Genomic DNA, 26,020 nt, shown 5'->3' with positions numbered 1-26,020 from the left:
CAGAGGAAGCGATAGATTAACACCTGCAGTTTCCTTCAGTGCAGGGGATGCTGAGAATTCATAGTGCCCCAGATCTGAGTCCGAGTTGTGGGTATACAATAGAGGGTCAGAGGATCTGAATAAATGGAATTTCCTTGTGTAACTCTTGAGATTCCCCATTTTGGGTGAATTCTGTGCTGCTTTGCTAGGGACATAGGATAGCATGAAGGACCTCTTCTCTGCCTTGGCTGCAGAGTCCTGTTCAGACTCTGCCCTGAGTTGTTGAACTGTGTGGACTCTAGACTTGCCCTGCCCTCCAAATGGCAGCCTAAGCTATTTTTAGCCTGTCCCTACAGTTATTTCAGTGCTTTTAATGCCCAGGTCCAGACCTGCTGAAGTACACATTTCAGGTCCAACTTACAGCATATTTCAGGAATGTCACATCTGAAAAAGAAAAAGTAAAATTAGCAAATGCTGAGCCACTTCTGGGAATTGTTTTGACCTACCTTATTCCAGTGGAATTAAGGAAACCTGAATGAGTAGAGATGGATGATGTGGGTTGTGAGAATTCAGAAATTGCAAGGTTGGTGGAAGCAGAATGGCCAAAGAAGATGGGTGGAAAAAAGGATGGAAGGGAGAGGAAGGGATAGTGAGAGACAAAGGAGACAGTGGAAATGGGAAGAGGAGACAGTGAAAGTCAGATGCAGGAAAGAAAGAAGAGGAGAGAAAGGGTGGATGAATCTCACCGACAGCCCACTCAAACCCATCCATCATCTGTAATTATCGAGCCAGTCAAGAGGTGCTTTAGGGACTGTTCCCAGTAAGTGCTGGGGACATATATGGGTCCCCTGGCTCATTGGAGGGCAGACATCCACCTTGTGCTCATGGTCAAATATAATAGAGTAAGATTGAATAAAATGTGATGAAATAAAAAGTCAATTAAATGAAATAGAATAAAAGAGCCACAAAAAACGCAAAGGCCTGGGGGAATTTAGCCTTCTCCAGACAAGACAGAAGATTCTTCTGGTCAATCAGCTGGCCCGGGGAGGGTTTCCCAGAACTACACAGGGAGTCTGTGGGGTTATCCGTCCAGCCTCTTTCTTGGCCACAGGCAGCTGCAGGGCTTTAGGGAACAAGTTCAGCTGCCTGTTCCTAACTAGTCTGACTGGACCACTCAGGGGAATGGGCTGTGATGGGGCAGGTGGGATGGGAGAGAGCTCTGCCACCTGTACCCTGGACAACCCGAGGGTAAAGGGGCAGGCAAAGCGTGAGCTTTACTGTGAGCAGAAGCCATTTGTGTCATTTATAAAAATAAAAAGCATACAAGTTTTCAACCAATGGGCCATCTTCTTTAACAAAGGAATGGTTGAGTCCTGGTTTGATGTCTTGACAGGGAGTCAAGTGTACACTGGGGTCTCTTGGAGATGAGGAGCAGGAAGAGCTAAAAGCAAATTGGGGTGGTTAGCTATGGGCTCCCGTAGGGTGTGGACGAGGCTGCAGGAGCAAAGGGGTGACAGGAAGGGCAGGAAAAGGATTGCTCTGGCTTGCCTGGAGGCCGGGCTGAGGCAGGTCTTCTGCTGGCATTTGAAGGTCACAGGAAGAGCTTCAGTTTTCAGAGTTAGAAGAATAAAGAATAAAGCACTTGCTACAAAGCTTGGTGCTAGACATGTTGGATCCCACTGAATTCAAGTCAGTGAATTAAGTCAAGAACCCTGGGAAGTACTGTTACGCCATTTATAGATGACATTCAAAGAAATTAAGTGCCATGTCCAAGTTACAAATGCAGGAAGAGGAGAAGCCAGGAATGGAACCCAAACCCACCCAATTCCAAGTCCTACAGTCTCTTCACTTCACTGTATAATGTTTTGGATCAGTGTCTCTCAAACATCACATGCCTATGAACCACCTGGGGATGGTGTCAAAATGCAGATTCTGGTTAGATAGGTCTGGATGGGGCCTGAAACTCTGCATTTCTAACAAGCTCTCAGTGATGCTGATGCCTTTGGTCCATGGGTCACACTTTGGGGAGCAAGGGGCCCCTCGGTGGCAATTTTCTCTATCCTAGGTAAAGTAGGAAGACTCATGCATACCCCGTGAGATTTTAGGGGTCCACTAATGAGACAAGGTATGTCTCTGGTCATAACAACCTCTCAGAAGGTACCCTCCTTCCACCACCATCTGTCCTGGACATGGACCCAGGACAAGCTTTGGCAGCTTCCTCCCGCCCTGTCTTCCTCACCAGGACGTCTTTGTCTCCTTGGAGCCTTAGCTTCCCTTGCCTTAAGCGCTCCACAGGGACCTGAACACAGCAGGCATTTCTGAAAAGCCTGTTGACTTCAGTGGGAATAATTCTTTCATCACAACTTTATTGAATCCTCCTTCTATTTTCTCAGCTTCTCTCAAACCAGCCTTATCGGCGAAGTTTCGCTACGATCATCAACTTTAAATTACTGGCACCATCTTTTTTTAGGAGGAAAATAAACTTTATTATTTTACTGGAGATGGAATAATGCTGGTATCACACAGATGTGTGATAGATAGAGGTCTTTCTAAAGAATAAAAGGAAATGATTAATAATGTGATCGCACAGCCCTATATAAGTTTAGAGCTCTGAATAAATATTTAATACTAGTCTCCCCTGATAACAGAAGGTTCAGAAATTTTACTGAAGTCTTAAAGATCAGACAAAAACTGATGAGTTTTGCATCTCGTTTGCCAAAATGCATATTTAGAAAAAGGAGATCCTTATTTTAATTGCTATTTTCAAGATTTCTCCTCATTATAAAAATTTATCCTCTTTGCTACTCTGACTCAGAGTGAGACATCTGTAGTGATTCTCTCTCTGTTTTAAATAAAATATTTCTAAGAAGTTTAAAGGATACAGAGCATGATACAGCAAACACTTACATGTCCACCGTTCAAATTTTGTCATAGTTGAGATCTCAATTTTTAAGAAATTGACCATTTCAGATATAATGGAAGTCTATCCTGTACCCACTTACCCATCCCATTAAATTCTGTATCAGTCAGATTGATTTTGACTATAAACTAGAGAAAAATCTGAATCTAATTTCCTTCAGTGACCAAGACTTTATCTCACCTTACAGAAGCCTCAGAGATAGGTCATGAGGTTACAGGGCAGGGTGATTCAGAGGGTGAACAGTGTCCTCAGGACCCCTGATGGTCTGCTGTCCTCAGTGTGCTGGACCTGCCCTTACGTGGAATCTCCCATGATTCAAACTTCCAGGGGCAGAAAGGTGCTGTCTCTTCTTGGTCTTAGGATTGAGCCAGCCTTCTCAGAGCCCCTCAAGGAGAAGCCCCCTCACTTCTCAGCAATCAGAAACGGAGTCGTGCGCCCTCCTCTACAACCGCTTAAAGTAGCAGGACCACCCAGTTTGGCTCAGACCAAGCAGGATGTACCCCTGACTCTGGGCATCGGGGTCACCCCCCATCACTTTGAATCCCCTGGTGGAGGGACAGGCTCCTGTTCACACAAGGAGTCTTCCTGCCCAGAACAAGAGGGGCAAGGCTGTCAGGCAGGTGGCACACTTGTTTGTTTGCTCTTCTGTTTCCCCAGTGGCAACACTCTGCTGAAGTTGGTGTGTGTCCTTCACAATAAGGTTTTAATTATATTATTACGTATAGTTTTACTGTTTGATACATCATTCGGTAGCTTGCTCTTCATTGTCTTCCTTTCTTTTTCTGTTTTCCTTAACTCTATTACCTCCCTCTGTACAGGTAATCCTGTAAGGCTGTAGACTTATTCAGTCATTTTTAGAGCTGCGTAGTAGCTCGCCATATAAATTCCATTGCGTCTTTGATTCTAGTTTTGTTGTTGTTGTTTTTACATCAAAGGCCCGAATGGAAGTGAGGAAGAAACAGCTATGTCTGGCAGATCCTGAAACTCCTACACCTCCAAGTTATTCTGTCAATGTCATTATCATCATCTTTATTCTTCACGTGGTTAGCAGCAAGGAGGATTTTAAAAACCGTCACTAGTTTCCATAACAGTTACCCATCACCTTTATTGCAGTCAAAGGCTTCTTTAGAAATCTGTGGGCTTTTCTCCGCAGGAAACTTCACACATACTTGTATATTTTACATCTTGGGGGAAGGGTGAGCACCCCCCAAAGCCAGCAGAGAGCTTGACTGAAGACACACAGTGCCTCTGAATGGAGGCAGTCACATCCCATTCTGTTCCTTTCTGTGCTCTGTAAGAAGGACAGTTTTGCTTTTGATCAGTGAATTAAGTTTGGCCCTTCTGGGAGGAAGCGAGGATTGAATTTTTCTTTAGAATTCTTCTTACTTTTCTTTTAGTCTTAACTTTTTGTAGATCTGTAGAAGTTTCCTAATAATTTATTTGACCCCAAATAAAGATTGTCTAAGCTTCAGTATGAATTCTCAGTACGGAATTAGAGACAGTGGATATTTTTCTGACTCAGTTCTTGAAGCAAGTGGCATTGTTTTTGTAGAAATCTTGCCTTAGCTGTGCTACAAGACACAAGAGTCTTTTTTTTTCCCCCGATGACTGGCAAAAAAAAGGATGTAATATTGCTGGGAACTTCATGCCTGTTTTCTTCTCTACTTGTTTTAGTTGTTACAGTATTTTTGTTATCAAACTGCATCTACTTCTTCCATTGGAAAAGGAGCTAGATCCAACTGGGGTTTACTATCACCCTGTTCTAATTCCATCGATCAATATGTGCTCCGTTTTCTCCATTTTAACATCTCTAAAGATGATCCATTTGCCACCACCCTAGTCCAAGTCCCTACCGTCTTTCACAAAGATAATCTTGTGAGTGAGCAGTACTGATGAGAGAGTATTTGTAGTGGAGCCTGTTAGATTACAGGAGAGGAAAGGAGCAGAGAAATTCGGGGGGGGGGGAGGGGATATTTCTGGAGCAACAGAAAAAAGTAAGGTAGCATCTGTAGAATATTTGCCTTCTTCTACCCAGAATAGTGAGACGATTCAAGGATACAATTGAGATTTAACCAAATGGAAAATGTTGTGCAGCTTCTCTTGGGCCCCTCAGAAATAGCCCTCCTTCTAATTTTAATGACAGTGAACTTAGGAAAAGGCAGTCAGATGAAGCAAATGTAAATTGTAACATAAGGACTGAGCTTTAGTCAATCACACAGCCAAGGCATATGGAGAGGAATTTGGGAGATGGATATGTACGCTAGGAAAAAGACAAGGTCATGCCTTAAAGAATAACAATTCTATATGCAAGGTTTAGTGCTGTGAATTTATAAAAGAATAATTAGCTTGAATGACACTCCTAAAAGGAAAAGAACTAACAAAGCTGGATGTAATATATTTTTAAAGTATTTTCAAAAGATCACTGAATAGTCAAGAGTAATGTCCACAAGAGCCAAACATAAAGTGCAAATGGAAACAATGGGAAACAGATGAGCTTCAGATTAGGTTTTGCCTTAAATCTGTTGTCAAACTGTGGAGACCTTGAGCTTCCATTCTTCTGGCTGTGTGGGACACAGAACACATGCGATCCAGTGTAAGAACCAATCACATTGGAGGCCTTATGAGAGATTTCTACGTAATGCTGGACACTTCAGTCCTCAGTGTAAAGGCTGATGAGAAATGAGCCCACCGTGTGGAAGGGAAGAGCAAGGAAAATTTCCTGTCTTGACTTTGGAGGTGCATGGAGGTGGGATATTTTCTTGAGAAGTTGTAACACTCATGCAAGCTTGTGATCTGAGTCACACCACTTCTGGTGCCTAACGAAGTGCAAAGCAAAGTTCAATACAAAATTATGTGGTTGTAGATTGGGAGTGATCCTAGGTAGGTGGTAGAAGGAAGCGTAAATATTCTCTGAAGTCATGCCAATTCCAGGCAGACTTCAAGACTTCATAAGGAAGTTTTAGGAGAATATGATTGCATGTGTGGAAGGAAGGAAGAAAAGAAGGGAGGGATGGAGGGAGAGAGAGAGAGGAAGGAAGGAAAGAAGGAAGGAAGGAAGGAAGGAAAAGGGAAAGGAAGGAGGAAAGGAGGGAGGGAGAGAGGGAAAGAAAACAAGCCATCATGAGTGAAATGCAGAAAAAAAGGGACGGCTTAATCACGTTTGAGATAACTTTAGCTATTAGAATTATCTGACATAGAAAATTAAATAAGCATGCTCAGATATGTTTCAAAACCAAAGATGCTGGGAAATAAGAGCGAGGAATAAAAGACATTTTAAAAAAATGAAGCAAAATTAAGAAAGAAGCAAACAGAGATTCAGGAAATTAAAAACCTGATAATTGAAGCTAAAAATAAACATCAAAGTGGACACATACAGAGAGAGAATTAGTGAACTGGGAAATATGAAGAGATTATCTGGGATGTAGCCCAGAGAAACAAAGAGATGGAAAATATGAGAAGGAGGTTAATAAACGTGAAAATAGAATAATATCTGGCATACTGTTGACTGGATTTCTAGAAGGAAATAAGAGATAACAGGGAAAATTATGTTAAAGGACATTATAGCTTAGAATTACCTAGAATTATTGGAAGAAATTCAACCCCAGGTATAGGAAGCCCAAGGATTGAGAGCCGAATAAAAACAAAAAATCCACATTTAGGCAACTCTCAGTGTGACTACAAAACACCAGAGACCAAGAAAAATCTGAAGGGCATCCATAAATAAAACACAGTTCTTCAAAAGAGTGGCAGTTAAACTGATTCCTAATACCTGGATGCTGTGGGCTGAGCAATGGCCCACAAAGATATCCAGGACCTAATCCCTGGACACTGTGAGTGTCACCTTATATGCAGAAGACATTTTGTAATATGATTAAGTTAACTATCTTGAAATGGGGAGATTACCTTGAATTATTGAGATGGACCCTAAATGCAACCCTAGGTGTCCTTGTAAGAGGGAGGCAAAGGGAGATTTAACTACGCAGAAGAAGAGAAGGCAATGTGACCATGGAGGAAGAGGCTGGAGTGATGTGGCTACAAGCCAAGAAATGCTGGCAGCCACCAGAAGCTATAAGAGGCAAAGAGCAGATTTTCCCCTAGAGCCCCTGGAAGGAGTTTATCCCTCCCGACATGCTGGTATCAGCCCAGCGAGACTGATTGTGGACTTCTGGCCTGCAGAACTGTGACAGAATAAAATTATGTGTTCCAAGTCACTAAGTTTATGATAATTTGTTACTGCAGCCGTAAGGTGGACAAAGATGGAAGTCAGAATACAATGTAATATTGTTTTTGCTCTGCTAAGAGGAAATAGTAATCAACATGGACTTTTCTATTTCAAGAATGAGATCAAAATAAAGACATTTTCCAATCAACAAAAACTAAGTTTACCACCATAAACCCACATTAAAGGAAATTCTAAATTATGTACTTCAGGTTGAGAAAAATCATCCCAGATGTAAGGTTTGAGGTCCAGAGAAGAATGTTTAACAAATATATTGATAAATATTGGCTAAATATATAAATATTAACTATATAAAACAATGGAAATTATGTGTAATAGAAGGGCATAAAGAAAGATACCATGAAAATAGTAGACATTGTTATCATGTTAATTGAAATGATGATGATTAGATAAAAAGATTGAACAAGAGAGTAAAAACCATTGATTAATTTCACACTTTAAGGATGAATATTAAAATATTTATGATAACCAATAAAAGAAATAATAGATAATATAATTTCCAAAAGAGGATAAGAAATGAAAATAGGAAAAAATCATTCCAAGGGGAAGCTGAAAAGAAGGAAGGAAAAAGAAACAGTAAAATATGTAATATAAATGATATGACAAAATCAATCCAGATATATATATGTAATCATAGTCCAATGTAAATGGGTTAAGATTGCTACTAGATCATCTAGGATGGATAAAAAATATTAAGTATATTTTGTTTACAGGAGTCCAACTAAAATGTGAGACAGAGGAAGACTGACAGCAAAGAAACGGGAAAAGTTAGAGCAGGCGGATACTAACCAAAGTAAAACTGGTGTAGATACATTAATATCAGGCACAGTAGACTATAAGTGTAATTAATAAAAGACTGAAAATATGGTTTTTGAAAATGTAGACTGAATACAAAGAGAAATAGACAAATTCCTAAACTAAGGACCTAAAAACAGACCAGTAAAATCAATGACAGTTGGACAGTGACAACACATGAAACATTCATGCAGACTGGCCACCTGATAGGTCACAAAATGGGGCTCAATAAATTTTAAAGAATTTGTATCACATGGTTCACATACTCAGGTTACAATGCAGTTAAGTTAGAAATTGATATGAAGATAATTTAAAAAATAATACCCTCATGTTTGGAAAAGTTAGAAAAAAATTCCTAGTAAATTACTCGTGGGTCAAAAATAAATCAAAATGGAATTTTAGAACTAATGATACAATTAATACATGTGATATCTCGTGGGACACAACCAAAGCAATGTTTGGATGTAGATTATAGCCTTAAATACTTCTTGAGAAAAGACAGAAGGTATAAGATTTATTAGCTAGGCTTCATATGAAAAAAGTTGGAAAAATAACCACTTAATAAATCCAAAGAAAATAGAAAATAAAAGTAACAAAGATAAAAATAGAATGAAATAGAAAACCAACACATAAAAGAGCATCAGTTAAGCCAAACTTACTTTTTAAGAAGAATGTATAAAATGCACAAATTTCTAGAATCAAAATAAGAGAGAAGGCACAAACACAGATTGTTAGAAATGAGTGCAGTACATCACATTAGATGCATTGGAGGGAGGACCAGGGGTAGAGTGACACTGAGAACAACTTACGCCAATCCACTGGAAAATTTGGACAACATGGCTGAATTTTTAGAACAAAGAAACAAAAAACTTAAGACAAAGAAGGCAAAACAAGCAAAATTCCTCTAAAAGTAGGGCTATTTAAATAGTAATAAAAACCTTTCTACAAAGGAAACACCAGTTTAGATGAATTTATTGGTTAGTTCTGCCTAACATTCTAGAAACTGGAGACAATATTTGTAGCATGTGATGAAGACTTAAATCCCATAATTCAAAAAAAAATTCCCCACGAATCAATCTGCAAGAGATCCAACTTGATGGAAATTGGACAAAAACACAAACACAAGAAAGGAAACATAGATGATTCTTGAATATATGAAAGATATTTAACTCTATTAAAAATTCGGGAAGTGGAAATTAAAGTCCAGTGATGTACCAATTCATACTCACCAGACTGACAAATATTAGGAAGCCATATGATATCAGGTGCAGGGAAGGCAGCAGAACCACGGGAACTCTCTTTACCACACATGATTATTAGTACTTTGGTACTAATCACTTTGGAAATTTGGTGCTACCTAGTCAGTTTGAACATACTCTTCTTCTCCTATGGAGCAATTCTAATTCTGGAGAAAATCTTAAATAGAGAAATATCTTAAAGGAGTGTACCAAGATGCAACAGGCAAGAAAAATGAACATAGAAGCTCTGTTCCTAATAGCAAGCAAGCAAATACATTCAAATTGTCATCACTAGAGGATGCATACATTCTGGCAGCATCACAAATGCAGCCGTGTGCGGCGATGAAAATGGATAAACTAGAGCTGCATCTATCACCGTGAATAGATCACAAAAACTCAGCGTGAAGCCCGGTGGGTTTTAGACATTGGTGAGCACTGGAATTATCAGGAGAGCTAATGGAGAACACAGAGGCCTTCTTGTTGAAAAGGGCCAGGACCTGGACCTCTGGAATTGTCAGTTCCCCAGGTGAGCCTGATCAAAAACAAAGTTTGAGAACCACTGTGTTTAAACACAGTTGCAAGAGGCACGCAGACTATTTGGCTTACCCAAAGCTAAATGAAACATACAAGACTAAGAGATACATTATTTAGGTCACGTACATAAGTCAGAGCAGGACAAAGGCAGCTCCTGGGGAGAAGGAAGCAGTAAGCATTTGGGGAGGAGGCATCCAACCAAGATGCAGGTGACATTTCATTCCTTAGCTTGATGGAAGGTCCACGGAAATCATTTTATTACTCATACTTTATGTAAGGCTTGTGCATTAAGATACGTTACACAATACAAACTTAAAAAATAATAAAATCAGCAGGATTTATCTTGAGTCTGCGCACTTCAGGACTGCCGGGACATCTGAGTGTGATGTGTTACTGTTTCACTGCTGCCTTGCTGACTGTGAGGTCAGTGCAGGTGACACAGTATATATACAGTGTCTCGCTTCTGCTCATCATCAGCACTGTCTGCAAGGAATGTTCAGCTGGGACAAAGGGAAAGTTCGTTCTCTAAGCGGGTTGTGTAAATTGGCTGCTTGGATTGCCTTCTGCATACTTAGGAAGGCCCAGAGCTTCACAGTGGTCCAGAGGCTGGCCTGATGTGCAGCCTGAAGGCAGTGTTTGACAGCAGTGAGCAGGCTGTGTGCATCCCAGTGGGATGGAGGGGACCCAGAAAGGGCCTGGCATGGAGCTGGCTTGGAAGGCAGGCTTGGAAATCTCCAAAGGGAAGGATACATGTCTGGGAGAAGAGGTGACTCTTTGCATTGCCCCCAAGGGATCCAGGGGAGTTGCTTCTGTGAATTTTTAGAATCTGATAGGCGCTATCTCTGTACTGGACACTAAGGATAGACCCGGAAGTGTGGGGAGGTGGGCAGGAGTGCTTTGGCAGAGAAGAGTATGTGCATTGACCCAGAGTGAGTGAGTGAGAACTGGACCATAGGAGATGGAAGGTCTGCAGAAATCCAGCAGACCCTTAGTGTGAGATCCTCACCACAGCTCTTCCAAATTCTCATCTCTGTCCTGGGGAGACAGAATGGAAGAGGAACAGCCTGGAGATCAGGGCTACCTGGGGCAGGGACCCAGCCCCCTGGCTTAGGTCTCAGCTGCCCTGGCCTCCTTAGCCACTCACGCCAGGTGCTGCTGCATGTGACCGGAGCACGTGAGGGTTACACTTACCAGAGAGGTCCTGTGTGTGCTGTAAGTCAGGCCCCCTACGATTTCCAGGGTTCTGCCTGGGGTGCAGTGGGATGGGTTCAGTGCCACTGACTCTCTGGGAAGTTGAGGACACAGGAGACATTTAATAAAAGAGCTTCTGTGGTGGCCTCTGCCATCAAAAGTAAGTGAGAAAAACAAAGGGTAACATATCCATTTCCTCTCCAAGATGTTCTGGCTCTGATGAACCCCTTATGCATAATCCAAATTATGTTCTTCTTGACCTCATGGTTTTTCTGGATTAAAAAAAAACCCTCCCCAAGTCCTCTATATTCCTTCTCCGAGTAAACGAACTACTTTTACTCATTGCCCTTTCTTACGGTTCTACTTACCATTAGATGAGAATGTGACTTCTCTCATCCTGCTATCCCGGGCTGGGGCAGGACTTCCGTTAGCAGGGCAGAGCGGAGCACAGAGGTCCAGGCCCGGCGGCAGCTCCTGCTCTGTTTCCCGAATCCCAGCTGGGTGCTGGCCCGTCTCATGTGGTGGTCCTGAGATATGAACATTTACAACTTCCTCATCACTGTTTTGTCATTTGGTCCCAGTCCAACAAGATCATCATGTCTTACACAGACTTTTCTCTGAAATACAAAGTTTTTGCGATTTAAACCCAGATTCGATATTTAATAACACTCTAATTCTTTCCATATTACTGCAGTTCTTGGGATTTGGGAACAACTGATCATTCTAAAAGGATGCAACTCTTCATTTCTTACTTTCTCCCAGGTCTAGCAGACGGTTACAACCAGTGCACACATGCACATCGAGGACCTAGGACAGTTCCTGAAATATACTGTTTACCCTGATACCCTTACATGTGTTCTGTTCCTGTTTAAGTAATTTTGAAACCCCTGATCACTAATTTCCAACCTCATTAGCTCCATTTATACCATCTCATTGTCTCAAAACTAGGCTATGTCACCTGCAAGGTAGAAGAACTTAAGACCAATTTTAAAACATGGTTATTCACAGTTAAAATCTTGTCTTGCAACCAATATCAATTGAGTCACTTAGAGCCAGTGAACCAGAGATTTCTTAACCTGAATCTCTCTCACTGCTAAAGCTCTTGTCGAGTGTCCATTTTTTGTAGTCCTGTGTTGGTTTTTTGTTTTGTTTTGTTTTGTTTTGTTTTTTCAGTGGGTTGTGAACTTTTTATTAACTCTTTTCAGTTTGGATTCCCAGTCTGTCCCTTCTCACCCCTCTCCCTCTTGGCAATCACAAGTTTGTATTCTATGTCTATAAGTCTGTTTCTGTTTTGTATTTATGTTCTTTTTTTTTTTATTTTTTTTTTTTAGATTCCACATATGAGCGATCTCATATGGTATTTTTCTTTCTCTTTCTGGCTTACTTCACTTAGAATACACAGAGCTGTTTTGTTGTTTTGTTTCTCTTTAATCCTCTTTCCAAACATCAGCCAGCGGTTTTTTAAAAATGTAAATCTGATTGTAGCTTGGTTTTGCCTACAATCTTTCAAGGGCTTCTCATCATCCTTACTGTGGATGTTTCCGCGGGGTTTACTGAACCGCATGCCCCCATCTGGCCCAGGACACAGATCCCATTCTGCCTTTGACCCTTCCTCCTTCATGCCAGTGGCCCTGCTTCTCCCCAGGTTGGAGAGGTACCCTGCTACCTGTACCAAGAAGCGGGGTGTGGGGGGGGGCACAGGGTGCCACCTGGTGGCCGTATCTCCAGCAGCGCCACCAACAACACAGCTCTGCACTTGCCCACCCTCCCCCCACCCAATCCCCGCAAGTACTTTGCTTAACTTCATCCTTCAGATTTAGCTTCAGTGCTAATTCTTCACAGAAGCCTCATCCTGGAAGGAGCTCCCTGTGGCCTGCTCCCTTTGCTATTACTGTGTGTGAGAATGCTCATTTTAAATAGAATAATAATAAGACCTACCTCACAGAATTCCCAGAGTTCTTGTGAGTACCAAATGAGATTATGTGTGTATAGAGCTTAGCAAACGGCCTCACGTGGAAGCACAAGTGTCCTTTGCCCCTAGGTTTCCCTATGACGTCACTCAGCGTATTTCATCCTACGATGACCTTGAGTTTCACCGGATAGGATTAGGCCTGCCTCATTCGTGGCTGTATCCCCAGTGCTCAAAACAGAACAAACCACAGAGGAGCTGTTGGGTAGATTTTGTGCAATGAGTGAGTGGATGAATGAATGGATATATTTTAAAAATTTGTTTGAGAATCTTTTTTTTTTTAAATCTAGTTATTAAAGAATTAGAGGAAACCCATTGCATTTTGGTCACCTATGTAGGAGAAGGCCAGATTTCCTTGTCTAAATCAGGTAGATGGCTCCCAAAAGGAAATTTAGCCATGGCTTCCAACTAATGCCTACGTGACATTTGACAGCAGTGGTTCTTTTAGAGCTTGACTCCATGGAAGCCAGTGCATTGGTGGTTTCGCTGTAGATGTCTTTTTCTGTCCTTCAGGGACGATGTTGAGTAATCCTGTTTGCATTTTAGGGTAAGCAAGTATTATTTGTAAATAAGCAACTAATGAACGCATTTACCTTGGGCCCAAACTCATAACCTCTTTGGCATCAGCTATGTAGGCTGTCGACCTGGACAACTATTGTTAGGCCTTTTGCAGAGATGATGAGTTCATGAGTCAATGGTAAGCATTTCTGGTTATCTTCCCAGGAAATCAGTGACCCAGAGATCCTGGATCTGGTCCACAGCGCCCTCGGCAGGATGACTGTGGTCCGACAGATCTTCCCATCTGCAAAGGACAACCAGAAATGCATGAGGAACAACCACCGCATCTCCTCGCTGCTCTGCGACCCCCAGGAAGGCTACCTCCAGATGCTGCAGGTCAGTGCTCGCCTCCCAAGCTCCCTCTGGGAGGGAATGTCACCCGTACCCTTGGCCTGGCACAGACGGCGATGCGCCTCAGCTCCAGCTGAGCGCTCTTGCCCACCAAATTTAATTACTCGAATGCTGTCATTTGCTGAAATTGAAACCAGTCAACTGGGCAGTGCCTCTAAGCACATTAGCAGGCAGTTATGGTCGTTGTCAGCAGACAAGGCATATTAGCTCATTGGGTGCCTCTTATATTTAAAAGTTGCATGCTTAGGGAGTAAGGAGAGTCCTGTCTCTTGGGCTTCGGTGATGACTGTTTTCTGGGGGATGGGCTCACCTGGCAGGACTCGGGATGGAGTTATCATTTTGAACCCATTTGAAGTTCTTCCCAGAAGGATGTCAATCATATGGAAACCATTAGGAACTCACCTTCTGAATACTGAGGCTTAGGTTGACCAGAACACTGCTGGAATGCCAGCGGAGCAGGGAGGGGCCAAAGGTTAGGATCATCAATTGCCCACCTGTTTGATTCCTTCCAAGATGAGAAATACAGTGTTTCTGGTCAGTCCTTCCGCCACTCCTTTGGCAGTGGTGCAGTTGGGGTTAGCTCCCCTTGGGCCGGGAGGAGGACGTGGAGCTGTGCACTGGCTGTGAGAGGTGGCATTCTCCCTGGATGTTTGGGGGTAACAGTGAAACACTGGGGAGACTGTTGGCAATGGAACTGCATCTCCATTAGGAATATGGTGCCCAAGACACTTCCATTTGATCCTTGATGGGAGCCATAGAACAGAAGGAAATTTGTCCCAACTGGGTTGATGACAAGTGCTCAGGAGTTTGTGTGTGGGAAACGCTTGCCACTCAGTGTTTGAAACTAGTCAGACCTTCTTTACCTAGCCACAGGTAAGGAGTGGAGATCAGGGCTGCAGGACAGAGATGGGCTGTATCTGCCACCTGAGTAGCAGTCCCTCCCCAGGACATCTTGATACCATCTTATCAGAGGGCACACGTTTTGGGGAGGGGGGTTATTAGAATCTCTAGAGTGGTCTGGGTACATGTGTGATTTCCAGAGCATTAAATCCAATCTATAATATTTTATTGGGAGTCAAGGAAACATACTCCAACAGATGGCAAACACTAGAAATATGTTCTTGGTTGATAAGGAAACACAGAAGATACTGGGATTTTAATCAGAGTAACTCCCACTTCTCTCAGGACAACCACTCCAAGGAGCCATCGCAGGGCCTGGGGTCTCTCTAAGGTGGCGATGGGTTGACCAAAAGAGTGGACCAAAGGCTACTGCAGGGCTCATGGACTTGAGAGCCCTGGGCTTATGGGCTGGGGTAGAAGGTGCTTGATGCAAGAATTTATATTTTTGGATGCTGCCAGCCTGTTCTGCCTCCCTCTCTGGAATTTGGAAGAAGAGGTGAGGGCCTCTCACTGTGTCTCCGTGCTTACCATCTAATGCTCCGCGTGGATGGCAGTGCAGTGTGCCCATGTGACCCCAGCAGTGTGAGCTCAGCCCCACCCAGGGCAGGAGGGGAAGGTGATTCTGCTGTTCTTTGTGGGGTCAGACCCTGGGAAGGTCTCACTCCGGGGAAGGGTTCTCTCTCTTCCTCAAAGAGCTTCATCCTTCTCTAAACACACACCAGCCCTGCCCCGCCCTGCCCCATGTCTCCCATCCATTTTCTCAATTCTGGCTTAGCCGTACCGCACTCCTTCTGCTCCAACAGAAAGGAGGGCTGTGACCTGTTGCACCAACACTTGCTGCCCTGGGGAAGCCGAGGGAGAGGGGAAAGCATTTCTTGTCTAGGTCTGGTTTAGTCATTTTGCCGTGGACCAAAGGCTCAGGTGAACTCTTTGGTTGCACATCAGACAATTAGACGCGGAGCATCTAGAATTTGTCCTGGAGGACAAGAGAGAAAAGGAGACGGATGGTGGTGGTGAGAAATGCAGTAGGGGGCTTTGTAAAATGGCACGCCCCCCTCAGGAGGCTAAGCAAAGCCATGGCTCGGAGGTGGGTGGCTGTCATCACCAAACATGGTCAAAGCGATATCAGACCTAGAAGCTTGGCCACTCTGCCTCTCTCTGTTCCTGCTGAGACCCAGGCACCATATAAAGGGCAAGATTTAAGAGCAATGTCATCAAGATCTTGTAGCAGCAGCAGCAGCAGCAGCAGTAGTCGTGGTAGCAATAGCAGTCATAGCGGAAGCAGCAGCAGCAACAGCCCAGGAGCCAGCTTGCTTTGGTTCAAATCCCAGTAACTCTAGTGACTGCTTATTGTGTTTACTCGTCATTCTGCGCCTCGGCTTCCTCGTCTGTACACCGACGATTAGAATACGACCTACCCCTCAGAGTCACACTGGAACTTAAAGGCGAGAACATCTAGAAAGCATTGTGAACAAGGCTGAGCATTCCAAGGCTTTCTGGAGGAGGCGGCCAGGTGCGCTGAGCGTGTCCATGGAAAGGCTGAGTGCAGCCTCATTTTGCGTGTGTGTGATGCAGTCCGCCTGTCCTCCTGAGCACGCTCTTTGACAGCATCCCAGTGGGTGGGAGAGCACATCCCCTCGGTCCAGCCCCTGATCACAGGCGCCGCACGCCGCTCACTGTCCGCATCAGTCTCGCGGGCACTCAGTCAGCGCTGCCTTGTGCAGGAGAGGAGAGGCCGTGTCTTTGCGACCCCACTTAGCCCTTCACACGAGACTCTGCTCTTTGAAGACTCTGGATAAAGATCACTGGGGTGGATCCATTAAGAATGCAGGTCTTCACATAAGTTAAACTGTCTCTAGAAGCCTCTTTATGTATCTATAAATAAAATACTTTATTGAAGGAATCTATCTCCATGTGTTGCATCCACTTTCTCGTGCGGGGCGTCACGAGAGGGAAATGTGGATTTATTCACTCATCCTACCCAACAACCATTTCGGCCTCTTGTAGATTCATCTCATTTACAAGCCATTCCCTTCGAGTTTCCTCAGTAGCTGTTACCACTTCTTTCTTTCTTAATGACAGTGTAGAAGGCAAACTAATTTCTACTAGCCTCTAGCTGTGAGATTTATCGAGAAGATGCTAACATGTTTAGCACAACCAACTGAAGGAAGAAAAAAACCCACAATATTGATGTCATGGATTATTAACTTTGTCTTGATGAAATTAATGAAAATCCTTTTGGAAATGGAGCTCTCAAGTCCATCTTTAGTTCCTCCCCCAGACGGCTGCTCTTAGGATGATAATTCTGGGTTAGTAGTTTTCGTGAGGACCATCCAAAACGGATTTTTTTTTTTTTTTTTTTTTTTACAAGAGCATCCATCTCTCTACTTCTGCTCTGAGCTGGTCTCAGAAACTCCATCTTCTGCTATTAGGCCTGTGGTCAGGGATTTCTGTGCTCCAGAGCCAACTAGACACTATGATAGCAAATCAATTTGGTTCCTATTTAGTAAAGAGAACATCCTTTGGAAGAAGAATACCTGAATAAGTGGCTTCTAGTAGCTCCCAAACTACCATGTTTGCCAGCGTGCTGGCTATTGTTTATTTTTCCCCGTAAAGCAGTGTCTTATTTGGATGTTTCACCTCTTGTTTTCTGGACAAGTTAGTTTAGGGCCTGTCTGACTCATCCAGTAATAAAAGTGACAGCCAGCCCCTAAGAAACCTGAGACTCTGCTCAGATTCCATGGGCTGCCTTGCTCAGAGAAGCATCTCTAGCATCCTCGGTCTTCAGAACTGCATTGCCTGGCGACTGGAGTGCGACGATGGACCTAACAGACACACTGTCACATTGTTACCCCGTTTCTATTCAAATGTGTTTCCGAAGGGGAACAGGCAAATGATTGAAGCTGTGTTGTCTGGTCACCCTGGAGCCTGATCCTTGAATTAAGCTGTGGGGGCTAATGTGGTATAAAATGCTCCCTCGGGTTGGAATCTCTCTTCTTTTGTGCATTTGAAAATTGTGGAATGGCTGGATAGGTGAAACCGCTCCTCCCCCGCTCAGCCTATTAAAGCATTTCAAAACTCTCCTTCCACTGTGCATCCCTGTTTCTTTACAGCTTTCTGGACTCTTCCTGGATTACAAGGTTTTTGTCCACCTGCCTGGAGAATCCTTTCCTCCGGAGCAACACTGAGACTCCTCACGCCAGAGCTACCTTGAACTTTGTTTTGCTTTCACTGATTTACTTCACCCTAAAGACCCCAATGGAGCATGTAGCAACCAGAGCCGGGGCGGGGGGCGTGCTCATGGAGGCCTTTGTCAGACAGCATTGCCCAGGTGGTCTCCTTGGGTGCAGCTGGTTATAGTTCTGGCCACAGGTGGCCATGTGGCCATTTGGAGTCCAGAGAGCCTCGGGTACAGCAAATGCCCCTCCCCACTCTCTATACCCCCTTCCTGCTCAGATTCAATGTGAGCAGAGATCCCCGTGCCCTGTGCCCTCTGCCACCATCTGCTCCCTTGTCTGGCCTGGCCATGGTGCCCTCTCTCAGGATGGGTGGGCTGGCAGCAGGTTGACAGAAAGGCCTTGCCCAGGGATGGATTCCTCAAGCTGTGACATCTGGGCATCAACTTGTCCTCCCAGCTGGACCCTCTGCCGGCTGCTTGTCTGACTTTGCTAGATGACCAGAGCCTGTCTAAGGATCTGGTCGGAGGTCAGTTCCTGCTGTTCGCCTCTGTGAGGTCTCCCTGCACAGTCCACTTTGCTTAATTAATGATGGAAGCAAGAGAAAACGGGGCTCTTTAGAAGCCTGAAGGAAATGCAGTCTGTCTTAATGAAAACATTTCCCACATTTCCAGCTTTGGTGTTGGACGGATAATGGTCTGGTGGCGGGATGCAGCTGGCCCGGGTGGCTGTGACCCTGGCCTGTCATTCATCTTCTTTTGCCTTCCAGGATGATTGGTACCTTGATAATGTGGATGCACAACAATTCCCCGTCCCCTGGAGTATAAGGGAGGCAAGGATGGCACGACTTGCCTAAATTCTGAGATTTATTGCAGAAAAACACGCACAGAGTGCTGAGAGGGCAGACAGCCAACTGCCCTGCAGGGCTGTCACCCTCCAGGGCCTCTCCCTTCCAGTCTGACAGGCCCAGGTCTCAGCCTGCTGAGGTCCAGATCAGATTGGATGCGTGCGTACGGCTCTCCTGAAGAGCTCAGTGCATTTTCCCGTGGGGTGGCAGTGGGGGCGGGCTTCTGTTTTCATTACTCCTGGCCCTAATTCTGCTTCTAGGGACCTGGTAAGTAAGTAAACAGATCATCTGGGCTTCTAATGGGGCTGCCTCCGCTCCACTCAGTACCAACCCAGATGGGAAATCAATGCCTTTCCTGGTTTCAACAAGACAACAAATCCGAGTCTCAGAGAAGGTGTCACATGCGTTGAGGGGTCAGGTGGGACTTTTGCATCGTGGTTGCACACACCACCTCTGATTTCTCAGTCCCCTCCTGCTGGGGAATGTTCGCTTCCCCCACTGCCCCACGCCTCCACCCAGTGCCTTATCCTCTTCTCTTCAAGTCTTGCTGGCTTCCTTCCCTACCCACCCTCTATTATCTCCCTCTGGTCTTGACTCCAAAGTAAATTCTCCTCATTTGCTCATGAAGATCAATTTATCAGTCTTCCTGGTAGCTGTTGCTCCTGCTGACACCAGGTATATTCCTAAATAAAATATGGTTACTGATGTAATGGAGACTCTGGGTATTAACTCTTTAAAAAAAAAATCTATTTTTGTATCCCTGGTCCTCAGTTGGTTTCATGTGATTGGTCTTTAATTATCCAGTAGCCAAGAATGTCTATCTGGGTTTCTCAAGAACTGAAGCCCCAGTCAACAGCTCATGGCTGAATTCTCTCTTATGGTTCCCACAGATGTCTTCACCTTCCTCGTTTCCCTTCTGAGGACCCACCTCTTGCATAAGGAATTGACTTTGGAAATGCAAGCCTTGCCAGGGTGCCCCCATCCCCTGGAAACACATACCCCGGATTTCAGACAGACAGTTCCACGTGGAATGGTCTCATACAGAGTTCCTATTCCCTTTCCCAGTGGGGCTTCTGCCCTCCATTCCAGGAGGCATCCTCTTTGCCAACACTTTGGTATCTCTTTACACTGGTATTTTCTTCTAAGAGCAGATTTAAAACTATTCGTTTAATATCCATTGATTCCACAAATACCCCTTAAGCACTTAAGATGTGCCGGTCCCTCTGTTAGACATTTCACAAATGTTCTCTCTCTGAATTCTCACACACTCTGAATAAATTGGGAATTTTAATCTCCACTTAGTAGCATGTTCTGGTTAGGGAGATTGGCATATGCAAAGGCCCAGAAGCCAAGAAGAGCAAGGGATGAATTTAGTGTGTCTGAGGCAATGGAATGAGAGGCAAGAAGTGTTGGGAAATCAATCAGAGAGGCGGGCCGCTGCCAGGGCACTGAGGCCATGGTGCAGCCCTTGGAGATGTGACGGGGCAGAATGTGCACCTGAGAAAGATAACGTGGCGCAGGGTGGAAGTGGAGGGCCTGGGCTGGGAGACCAGGTAACCAGTGATTGCCGTCTCCCCAGGGGAGAATAAGGGCTCCTGAGCCAGGCTGCGGCTGTGGGAGGTGACCGTGTACCAAGGACGTTAGGAAGCTTCCCCAGGGGTGAAACATCTAAGTCCAGGCAGAGCGCCGGCACCTCCCACAGGTACTGCCTTCTCCTCTGCCCTGCACACCTGGGTGATCTCGCTGCAGAAATGGTGGTGCCCCAGGCTCCTGTGGCTGAGCCAGCCCTGCAGTGCAAATGGCAGGCCTTTGAAGTGGGCCAGGCCGCCTCCCTCCCTTTCAGGAACCTGGGTCAGGGTATTGTAGGGGCCCCCACTCTGGGCCTTCCTGTGTCATCAGCACCTTTTATAGAACACCCCGGGAGCAAAGAAGTGACCTTTTCCTCAAAGGGCAACCCTGCAACGCCTCAGGACATGCAGACCTGAAAGGCCCGGCTCAGTCCCAGGGGGCAGTGGGTGTTGTGACTTTGCCGCTGGGCCAGGAGGAAGCCAGGGATGTGCGCGCAGGTGAGCAGATTTCAGGCAGCGTTAAGGATGTATTGCCCAGGGCTGATCCTTGCTCAGTCTTTTGACCCAGAAGCTGCAGAAGCCAGATATGACCCTTGGCTGCCCTTGAAAAGCTTTTGGAACGAGGGGCATTGGGGAAGAGGGTGAGTGGCGTTTACATTTAGAAATTCGTTTTCAAAACAGTCCCCATGCTTCTGTGCGCCAGACCTGTACTGGGCCCCAGTCACTGAGACACCCCTGGACGAGTTCGCAGCTCCCCCTCGCTGAAGTCAGGAGCCTGCCTGGGTCCTTGCTTCCCCTTCCATTCCCTTGCCTCTGTCCCTCCAAAAACAAAAACGCACACCAAGAGTTTAGGATGCTATTTAGCACACCAGGGGTATGGTATCTGCATTTCATAGGATGGGTAAATCAGGGCTGCCCCACTGCCCCGCTCCAGGACCACTGATCACGTTCTATTTTATTGTCATCAAGATGAGGCTAGAGCTTTAAATGAGTTGTTCAACGTCACTCCGCAAGTGAGTGCAAGAGGAGCTTCAGTTTGCCCAAACAATAAGCATTTATCAAGCGCGTGCTGCATCCGCATGCTGCTGTCCACGCTGGGGGTTTGCAGTGAGCAAGGCTGGCCCGGGCTGTGATGAATCCAAAGCTCATCCTCCCAGGCCACCGGCTAAGCTGCACGTGTGATAGAGAAAGAATTACACTCTATGACAGCAAAAGAAGACCCTGGCGTGCATCTCCAGGGCAGCTGACTGGACCAGTCAGGCCCCTTCCAGATGTGTCTCGACTTCGCTTTTTGTTTTTTTTTTTTAAATTTAATTTTTTTTTTATTGAAATACAGTTGATTTACAATGTTGTGTTTGTTTCTGGTGTGCAGCATAGTGATTCAGTTATATAAATATTCTTTTTCATATTCTTTTTCACTATAAGTTACTATAAGCTATTGCGTTTAGCTCCCTGGGCTCTACAGTGGGACCTTGTTGTTTACCTATTTTATATGTAGTAGTGTGCATCTGCTAATCCCAAACTCCTAATCCATCCCTGCCCCCACCCTTTCCCCTTTGGCAACCATAAATTTGTTTTCTATGTCTGTGAATCTGTTTCTGTTTTGTAAATAAGTTCCTTTGTATCATTTTTTAGATTCCACAGATAAGTGTTATATGGTATTTGTCTTTTTCTGTCTGACTGTCTTCACTTAGTATGATCATCTCTAGGTCCGTCTGTGTTGCTGCAAATGGCATTATCACATTCCTTCTTACCAATGAGTAGTACTCCATTGTATAAATATACCACATCTTCTTTATCCAGTCATCAGTTGATGGACACTTAGGTTGCTTCCATGTCTTGGCTATTGTGAATAGTGCTGCTATGAACACTGGGGTGCATGTATCTTTTTGAATTAGAGTTTTCTCTGGATATATGCCCAGGAGTGGGGTTGCTGGATCATACGGTAACTCTGTTTTTAGTTTCTTAAGGGATCTCCACACTGTTTTCTTCGAATGGAGGCCACAGGCTTGCAGGGAAGCCTCAGGCCCCTTTCCCAGCCCTGGCTCCTGTGTTCTGACTGTGTTCTGTCCGGCGTCTCTGACCTGGTCCCAGGTCTTTCGTTGTGCATCTGGATCTTTCCTCTGCCGTGGCCTTAGCCTCAGCATTTGGTCTCTCTTTTGCTTCTCAAGTCTACGCTCACCTGAAATGCTTTTCTCAGTTTGCTGTCACTTTCGTGCTGTGGTGATCCTAAGCCAGCCAGAGCCCCCTTTCCCACTGGCAGAGGGATGAAGGGACAGTATCCGCTCTGCTTTTCTGTCTTTTGCTAATGAGCTTGGGGCTGGGCCTTATTTGAGATGTGAGAAAGGGAGGCAAGGACACTCCTTCAGGCTGGGCCCCCTTCTCTGACCCTGCAGCTCCAATTTGGACTTTTCACCCCTTGAGACCAGCAATGAGTGAGGGTCCACACATCTGGGAGCCTCTGTCCTTCTAGACCTCCCCTCTTGGCTCAGGGGCCTGGCATGACCAAGCCGGGACACTGGGACACTGGTCTCCACCCATCTACCATGAGGAATGGCTTCTCTTGTGTTTCTCGGGACCTGGAGGGAGCCCTGAGCAGAGGCTGCCTTCCCACTATACACTCTCAATCTTTTTCCTTAAAAGTCCCTCCTCTGGACAACCAGACGGTGAGGCTAGTACCCCTCCCTTTGTACACCCACCAGTGAACCTAGCATGTCACCTAAGAGGGGATGCTGAGGCTGGTAGCAGACAGTGAAGCCACAGATCGATACTGGAGTGTTAGCTCTTGCCCAAGGCAGGGAGAAGCAGTGAGAGAGCGCCTGACAGGAGAAGGGGCGGGAGTGAGTGGAGAAGGTGGAAACAGCTCCAAGTGAGGATCAGGGAGACATTCTGAACAAGCGATACATGAGAAGAAATTTTTGTTTGAACAAAGGCAGTACCGTCTCAAGTCAAAGTTGGAGACAGAAAAGTCTTTTTCCTGCTGTTTCCTATATTTTCTCTTTTTGTGAACCAAGATCAGTATGTACCTTCTTAGCAGGAGACCCGTTCATCCGTCCATCTACCCATCTTCCCCACCCATTCACATACCCACCCTTCCAAACTCATCCATCCACCCATCCACCCATCCACCCACCTTTCATTCCTTCCACCATGCATCCATCCGTCCACCATGCATTAAGCATGTGTGCTTCGTTTGGTGCTGGGTTCTAGAGACAGTGAAAATATATGGAAATATCCTAGAAAAGAGCATTGCTCAAGCCTCTTCTTCCTTTGGCCTTTCTGAGTCACATCCTGTTTTTTTTCCTCTTCATGACAGGCCTTTCTGCATCCATATTTGTATTGTATGAATCACTTATGTAATTAAGTACCTTAATTTATTGTGAATAGAAATACTGGAGGGGAAAAAGGGAAATTCCACCAGGTGCTAGTCTGGGCCATGCAGGGGTTGTGTTGCCCGTGTGTGTGTGTGTGTGTGTGTGTGTATGTGTGTGTGTGTGTGTGTAGGTGGGGGTGTGGGTCAGAGGGTCTCAGCTGGTTGAATAGCGTCAGCAGGGAGTGGATGGCTGGGAGATGAATGTCTTGAGAAGAGAAATCCTCACATCATCAAAGACTCTCAGCTTTGAGTTATCCTTTTGGGAAAAAAAAAAAGAAAAAGAAAACCAAGCCAACTCTAAGTGCCTTATATCCTCTTATAATATCTCCCTTAGTGGTTTGTATTCCAGAGAGGAGGTAGACAGGTCAGAAACAGTTTTTCAGGGGTAAGAGCTCCTGAGAGCTGGCTCCTGATAGGAGCAGGGAGTGGGTTAGTCTTTCTCATCAAGGAAATGATCCCCGCTGGGGCTCAAAGGGTGGAAGACAGAGTTCTGTCATGCAGGACAGGGAGTGGATTCCTGGTGGTGCCAATGACTTCTCTCTGCTGTCAGGTAAGCACCTGGTCGTGCAGGGCCCTTGAAAAGGTCGCCAGGCACTGACATGCCTGCTTCCCTTTGGCCGGAGGCCCTTGGTTAAATCAGCGGTGGTCAGTCAGGCCAGGCACACTCCTGACACCTCTGAGACAGTCCCTGTCCACCCTACTTCCTCCACCTACATAATGGAGAGGCGTCAAGCACGCAGGCCTTAGGGGCAGGCCTCCCTGCAAGGACACAGGTTGAGGGCGGATAGGACAGGGCTCTGCAGGGATGGTCAGGCACAGGGGACATCCATGGCAGAAGAGGCCAGCTCGGCTTGGACTTGTCAGGGCAGAGATGACCCATGAAGGTAGCATGAGTTGGGGAACAGGCAGTAGATATTTATGACGTCCTATACCAGCTTCCTTGGCCCGTCTATGATCTCAGCTGCAGAGGACAGTTCCCAGCACCCAGGTTCTTGTCTGGGCTTCTGTCTAAGATGTGTGAGGCAGGAGACTGCAGGCTGAGAACAAGGCTCGGAGGTGTTGGAGCGGGAGGGGCCGCTGGGGAGTGGTGGGGGGTCAGGCTGGGAGGTGGCCGGAGTTCCTCCCGCAGCCCAAGGAGCTTATGTGATCTTCTCGGGAGTCCTATGAGGCCAACATATTCTCCTATTTATATCCAATGGTTTCGTTTTCCTGGAATATTTTTAGCAGACATCTTGCTGCTTAGGTGTGCAGACAATCGTCCCCTTGACCCACTTTGGCTGATGGTTGTTCTGGCAACAGTTAGCCATGCAGGGTCACAAACCTGACCGAGGGTGGATGTTACTTTGTCCCCTCCCCTTCACCTCTGTTTTCTCCCTTTGCTCCATTACAACCCCTTGGAGGACAGGGTGGTGTGGCCACAACTGAGAGCAGGGCTGCCTTCCTCCCTGCAGAGGGCTCTTGTCAGCGCTGGTGTGCAAACACATGCAAATTAGGGTCTTGATCAGGGTCTGGAGGGTGGCGCAGACCTGCCCAACCTCTGGGTCTCCCCGCTCTTCCCACCGCTATTACGACTGCTCCCTCACCCCGTGCTCTCGAGAGCGTGGACGGGGCTGTGTCTCCGCTAGGATCCGTCTCTACTGGGGACAGCTAAGCAGAGAAGTAGTTCTCAGATGCTCACCGTTGCAAATTCCAAACGTGCCCCCCTCACCAGCAGAGATGTCACTGTCGAGCAGGCTCTGTGTCTGCCAGTGTCTCTCAGGCCGCCATCTGCCCTAGGCCCGTTCAGGGACCAGGGTGGTCTTTCTAGGGCACAGATCTGATTTCAGGCACAGACCCTCAAGCCACCTACGTTGTCGCTCTTTGACATGGCCCACGAGGCTCGGCGGGTCTCCATCCTTGAACCCTGCCTGTCTCTTAGTCCTGCTTCCCCCCTGCTGGACCTCTTGAAGCAGACATCGTGAACTGCTTCCAGTCCCTCTAACCCAGGGGTCAGCCAGCTGTGGCCCCTGAGCTGAATCCAGCCCACTGCCTGTTTTCTGAATAAAGTTTTATTGGCACAGCCTCTGTTTCTGTATTGTTTGCGGCTGCTTTCCTGCTGTAACCGTGTGACTGAGCAGTTGCAGAAGAAAACGCAAGGCCCACAAAGCCTGAAACCTTTACCACCTTGTCCTCTGCAGGACATGCTGGTGGAACGTGCCCTGCTGGGCCCAGCTTCTCTGCACCTTCACATCCTTACAAATGTGGTACCTTTCCTGTAATGCCCCTTACCCTTTATCCTGATCCTTCTGGACCAAGCTTTGCCCATCCTTCCCTCCATCCCTTGTTACCTGAGTAGGATGGCCCCTCCAGCCTGGTGTAGAGCTGTGTGCAAGTCTCAGTCA

At 45.9% G+C, this 26,020-nt stretch overlaps 1 protein-coding gene across 5 annotated transcripts in view; it reads left to right on the top strand.

Annotated features, from left to right (window-relative positions):
- GRID1 (glutamate ionotropic receptor delta type subunit 1) overlaps positions 1 to 26,020 on the top strand; it is a 627,303-nt gene that overhangs the window by 407,293 nt on the left and 193,990 nt on the right. For all 5 annotated transcript variants that reach the window (XM_074374325.1, XM_074374324.1, XM_074374326.1 and 2 more), the window contains one exon: positions 13,590 to 13,760. In XM_074374325.1, coding sequence (XP_074230426.1) covers positions 13,590 to 13,760 — 171 coding nt within the window. The remainder of the gene's footprint in view (positions 1 to 13,589; positions 13,761 to 26,020) is intronic.

The sequence above is a fragment of the Camelus bactrianus genome, chromosome 11 (genome assembly GCF_048773025.1).
Source record: "Camelus bactrianus isolate YW-2024 breed Bactrian camel chromosome 11, ASM4877302v1, whole genome shotgun sequence".
Lineage (NCBI taxonomy): Eukaryota > Metazoa > Chordata > Mammalia > Artiodactyla > Camelidae > Camelus > Camelus bactrianus.
The sequence above is the reverse complement of the archived record's forward strand: the minus strand, read 5'-3'. Positions and strand labels throughout refer to the sequence as shown.